At 63.0% G+C, this 5,604-nt stretch overlaps 1 protein-coding gene across 1 annotated transcript in view; it reads left to right on the top strand.

Moving 5' to 3' along the window:
* Nucleotides 1-3,566: 3,566 nt before the first annotated feature.
* LOC104910037 (ribosome biogenesis protein bop1-like) overlaps nt 3,567-5,604 on the top strand; it is a gene marked incomplete at its 5' end in the record, with an annotated part of 2,758 nt that continues 720 nt past the window's right edge. The window contains 6 exons of the mRNA XM_010708141.3: nt 3,567-3,775; nt 4,247-4,364; nt 4,462-4,563; nt 4,832-5,044; nt 5,127-5,288; nt 5,466-5,602. Coding sequence (XP_010706443.3) covers nt 3,567-3,775; nt 4,247-4,364; nt 4,462-4,563; nt 4,832-5,044; nt 5,127-5,288; nt 5,466-5,602 — 941 coding nt within the window. The remainder of the gene's footprint in view (nt 3,776-4,246; nt 4,365-4,461; nt 4,564-4,831; nt 5,045-5,126; nt 5,289-5,465; nt 5,603-5,604) is intronic.

Genomic DNA, 5,604 nt, shown 5'->3' with positions numbered 1-5,604 from the left:
CTTTTCCCTGCACTGTTCTTCCCGGAGAGACGCACGTCCGTCTGTCTGTCTGTCTGTCTGTCCGTCAGTCCGTCCCCCGCAGCCGGGAGGAGGAGGGAGGAGGAGGTGGAGGAGGAGGAGGAGGAGGAGGAAGCAGAGGCTGCAGCCCTCCTCCCTACGGGGGGTGGGAACGCAGCAGTGCTGCTGCAGGTGACGCTCAGCACTGGGACGCTGCCAAAGCACCAGCCCCAGCGCTGGCTCACATCTCCCTTCTCCAGAATCAGCCGGGTTGGCACCGGGACTGCTGCGTCCCACCCCCAGCTCTGCTCCTGGCTCAGTCCCCACTGCTCCATCCTGTTCCATTGGCCACGGCCGTCCCACTCCTGGCTGTGTCCCACTGCTCCATCCCATCCTATTGGCCGCCACTGTCCCACTCCTGGCTGTGTCCCACTGCTCCATCCCATCCCGTTGGCCACTGCTGTCCCATTCCTGGCTGTGTCCAATTGCTCCATCCCGTCCCGTTGGCCACCACCATCCCACTCCTGGCCACGTCCCACTGCTTCATCGCATCCCTTTGGCCACCACTGCTGCCACCGTCCCGACACAGAGCAGAGTCTGAAACCCCCCCCTCCCCCCGCCTCCTTTCCAGCTCCTGCCACAGTTTTATTACCTGGAAGTTTGGCTCCAGTGCCCCCAAATGATGGCAGAGGGGCTGCAGCCCACAGCCTTGCCCTGCTCCTGGGGGTTTCCCTGCCCCACCTCCATGTCCTTTCTATGTAACCCCACTTCTGGGAGTGCCTCTCCCGCAGCTCCCTGAGCCCCAGCCCCATGGCACCATCCCCAGTGCAGGACACCCAGGACCCCGCAGGCACCCTGCCTGGGTGAGGGGCAGCCCCCAGCCCTGGGGCACAGAGTCCTGTTCACTTATGGGGCACAGCTCTCACCCCATTGCTGCCCCCCACAACCCCGGGGCACAGAGGGTGCCGTGGCGCAGCTCTCCCCATCCCCTCCTCTCCTCCACGTGGACCGGATATTTTCAAGCAAAGAATCTTTCCTACGACGCTCTCCAGCTGCCAGGAATGTGCGTCTAGGAATGCCCAGGGCCCATCCAAGAACAACTTCCAGACGTGCGCTGAGTGACGGCACTGCCTCCAGTGCTCCGCACCCCCCCGCCATGCACTGCCGGCACCGTTGGGTGGGAGGGGGCACAGCCCAGGGATGGGGCTGCAGCTCAGGGGATCCCCTGCATCCTCTGGGGGGGGGTGGGACGGGACCTGGATCGGCCCCGTGGCTGCGTGTGTCCCCACGGCTGCGTGCATCCCCACGGCTGTGCGCGTCCCTGTGGGGTTTTGGTGCACATTGGCACCAATGCTGGCACCGATGGCACGTGGAGCTTTGCTCCCTGCCCCGAGATGGGCAGAGCTGGGGACACAGCTCCGGGGATGGGGTGAGTCAGTGGGGGGGATCCATCCTGGCTGCACTGTGTGGCACAGTGCCTGTTTTGGTGCGCACAGCAGCGTCGAGGCAGCACCGCTGTGCATCTGCGGGGCCCCCGGAGCTGCTGTGTGCAGGGAACGCATCCCAGGCTCGTTGAGATCCTGGCAAGAACTTCACCCAGGGATTCCTGCATTGAGAGTCCGCAGCGCCTGGCGGAGCTGAGCTGCCTGGGGAAGAGACGCTCCGTCTGCGCGTCTCAGCTCCAGCACAGCCCGGGATGTTGTAAACACGGCCGAGTGCGCCTGCAGCAAACGCTGCTGTGAGTGCTCAGCTGTGCCCTCAGCTCGCCCCGTGTGCGTGGGGCTGCGGGGAGCACCCAGGGGTGGGGAGCACCCGGGTGAGGTGAGCACCCACATGGGGGGAGCACCCAGGTGAGGGGAACGCCCGGGTGATGGGAGCATCCGGGCGCAGGGAAGGTTGTGCAGGGAAGCAGCTCTGAGAAAGCCAAGCTGCTTAAATCTGCAGAGCACCACAAAGGTCTCTGCACCCCTGTCCCCTCTGTCTGTCCGTCTCTTGGTGCTGCCCAGCCACCTGAGTCCCCAGTGGATCCACCACGTGCCCTGTCTGGCTGGTGGGGATGGCGGTAGGATGAGAGGGGATGGCCTCACATTGCACAAGGGGAGGATCAGGTTGGATATTAGGAACAATTTCTTCTCCAGAGAGCAGTCAGACACCGGCGCAGGGGCGTGGGGGGGGGGGTCACCATCCCTGGAGGCGTTCGGTAACCATGGAGATGTGACGCCTGGGGACACGGTGGGGTGGGCTTGGGGATCTTGGGGGTCAGTTCCAACCTCTGTCTGGCACCTCACGGGAGCATCCGTGCCAAGCTCAGTGCTGGGCTCAGCACCCCATGCCCTGAGATGTTTCTGTCCCCCCACATCGCTCTCCATCATCCCCTTCAGCTGCAGGAATGGGGGGAGCTCGCAGAGCGGGTGTTTCAATGGAGCTCCGAGCACGGAGGCTTCTCGCATAGCAGCTGCCGTGGGATGAGGCATCCGGAGCCGACATCCCTCTGTCCGTCTGTCTGCACCGGGATGTGGGGTGGTCCCGGAGCGCCGTGATCCCAACCATGTCCCCTCAGCTCGGGAAATTCCTGCCCGGTTCCCTCGGGGCCACGCACATCCTGTGCTGACGTGCGCTCAGGAGTGATGGATGGGTGCGGTGTGGCCCGGGGGCTCCCGGCAGCTCCGCTCCTCGGGGCGCCCAGCTCTGTTCCGTGGAGGCCCCGGTGCAGTTCTGCAGGTGTTTATGGGGAACAGATGGCGGCGGGGTGAGGGTGACCCCTGACTGCGGGGTGTGGAGGGCACAGGTCACCCTCACACCTCCTCTCGGGGTGTTGGTAATTGGGGATGGGGTCTCTGCGTTGTGTAACACCGGGGCTGAGAGGGAGAGGACAGCGGGACCTGGCTTCATCCTGACCCCAGACCCTGAAAAGGACACGGCCAAGGGGTGAGGAGTGAGGCTACCGTGCCGATGCTGTGTGGTTGTACTGATCATTCTGTCTCCATGCCGATGGTTGTGTGGCTGTAGGGGTGGTTGTGTGTCCATGCTGATGGTTGTGTGGCTGTAGGGATGGTTGTGTGGCTGTAGGGATGGTTGTGTGTCCATGCCGATGGTTGTGTGGCTGTAGGGATGGTTGTGTGTCCATGCTGATGGTTGTGTGGCTGTAGGGATGGTTGTGTGGCCATGCTGATGGTTGTATGGCTGTGCCAATGGTTGTGTGGCTGTGGTGTAGGTTGTAGCCATGCTGGCAGTTGTATGGCTGTGCTGATGCTCAGGGAGAGAAGATTTAGGTTGGATGTCAGGGGGAAGTTCTTTACAGAGAGAGTGGTGAGGTGCTGGAACAGCTGCCCAGAGAGGCTGTGGATCCCCGTCCATCCCTGGAGGTGTTCAAGGCCAGCTTGGATGGGGCCCTGAGCAGCCTGGACTGCTGTGAAATGTGGAGGTTGGTGGCTTTGCATGCAGTGGGGTGTTGGAGCTTCGTGATCCTTGAGGTCCTTTCCAACCCTGGCCATTCTGTGATTCTGTGATTCTGTTGTTGCATGGTGGCAGTCCCACTGGCTGCTTTCACCCCGGACCCATGACCACGTGCAGACCCCAGACCTTCCCCTCACCCTCCCTGTGCTTCATCCTCCCTGCTCCAGGACATTCGCAACACGGTGGGCAACATCCCCATGGAGTGGTACCAGGACTTCCCACACATTGGCTACGACCTGGAGGGGAAGAGGATCTACAAACCCATCCGCAACAAAGACGAGCTGGACAAGTTCCTGGAGAAGATGGAGAACGCTGACTACTGGTGAGCACCATAGAGCCGTGGGATGGTTGGGTCGGAAGGGACCCCCAGCCCCACTCTGCCGTGGGCTGGGAGCACCCCGCCAGCTCAGGCTGCCCAGGGCCCCATCCGTGGGCACATCTCTGGGGAGCACCTCCCAGAGCAGAGAGGGGAGGACTTCCTTCACCCTGCTGGCTCTGTACAATGCACCCCAGTTTCCCCTTGGCCCTTTAGGCCACCAGGGCTTTCTTCTGGCTAGTGGTCAGCTTGTTGGCCACCGTTGGCCTTCCTGGCCACCAGGATTCACTGCTGGCTCATTCTCAGCCTCTGGTCAACTCTTGGTCAACCATTGATCAACCATTTGTAAACCGTCGGTCAACCATTTATCAAACATCGAACAACCACTGGCCAGCCATCGGCCAACCAGGACCCCCAGATCCTTCTCCACAGAGCTCCTTTCCTGAGCCTGACCCAGATCTGCCTCACTCCCTGCAGGCGAACAGTCCAGGACAAGATGACAGGCGCAGACATAAAGCTGACGGACGAGCAGGTGGACCTGGTGCATCGTCTCCAGAAAGGGCAGTTTGGGGACGTGCACTTCAATCCCTACGAGGTAGGTCATGGCCTTCTTTGCACTCCCGGGTGGCACAGAGTGGGGTCTGGTTGGGGCAGGAGCAGCTCGGCGACTCTGTGCGTCTCCCCCTCCACAGCCGGCCATCGACTTCTTCACCCATGAGGTCATGATCCACCCAGTGACCAATCGCCCGGCGGACAAACGGAGCTTCATCCCATCCCTCATTGAGAAGGAGAAGGTGAGAGTGGGGTGTATCTGAGCATTCTGCAGTGCTCTCGTTGCAGCCATACCCATCCCATCCCTGCCGTAGCCCACCCGCACCCACCGCCATCCACACAGCAGCAGCTCCTGAACACCTCATGCCACCCCACCAGTCATGTGTGGCTCTTCACACCCCCGGGGACAGAGCTGTGCTCGAGGCACCTCTTTCCATCCTCACATCCCCATCTTCCCCATACGCACCATGTCCTGGCGGCCCTGGGCCTGACCTGTCCCCCATCCCTCAGGTCTCCAAGCTGGTCCATGCCATCAAGATGGGCTGGATCAAACCCCGCAAGCCCAAGGAGGACACCCCGACGTACTACGACCTCTGGGCCCACGAGGACCCCAACTCCATCCTGGGCCGCCACAAGATGCACGTCCCGGCCCCCAAGATGAAGCTGCCGGGACACGAGGAGTCCTACAACCCTCCGCCCGAGTACCTGCTGAGCGAGGAGGAGGTAGGGGGGCAGGGGGCCCGGCTGTGGGCAGGAAACCACCCGAGCCCCATCCCGCCCTGCTGACCCCATTCCTCCCCCGCAGAAGTTGGCGTGGGAGCAGCAGGAGCCGGCCGAGCGGCGGCTGAACTTCGTGCCGCAGCAGTACCGCTGCCTGCGCGCCGTGCCGGCGTATCCCCGCTTCATCCACGAGCGCTTCGAGCGCTGCCTCGACCTCTATCTATGCCCACGGCAGAGGAAGATGAGGGTGAGAGCCTCCCCGACCCCAGAACCCCCACCCACGTGTCCTGGGGGCTGTACAGAGCGGGCGTTGCTCGCTCCGGTGCGTGCCCCCCGTCCCCAGTGCGCTGTGAGCCAGATCACGGTGGTGCGCGCGGAATTGTGATGGAGTTCCGGGCCGTGTCCCGTTCCGTGCCTCTCACAGGTGAACGTGGATCCCGAGGACCTGATCCCGAAGCTGCCCAAGCCGCGGGACCTGCAGCCCTTCCCCACCACGCAGGCGCTGGTAAGCAGCTGTGCAGAGCCGGGGGGCAGCGGGTGCGCCGTGCCGGGTGCTGCAGAGC

This window comes from Meleagris gallopavo, chromosome 2 (genome assembly GCF_000146605.3).
Source record: "Meleagris gallopavo isolate NT-WF06-2002-E0010 breed Aviagen turkey brand Nicholas breeding stock chromosome 2, Turkey_5.1, whole genome shotgun sequence".
Taxonomy (NCBI): Eukaryota; Metazoa; Chordata; class Aves; order Galliformes; family Phasianidae; genus Meleagris; species Meleagris gallopavo.
Note: the sequence above shows the minus strand (reverse complement) of the source record. Positions and strands in the feature narration are given on the sequence as shown.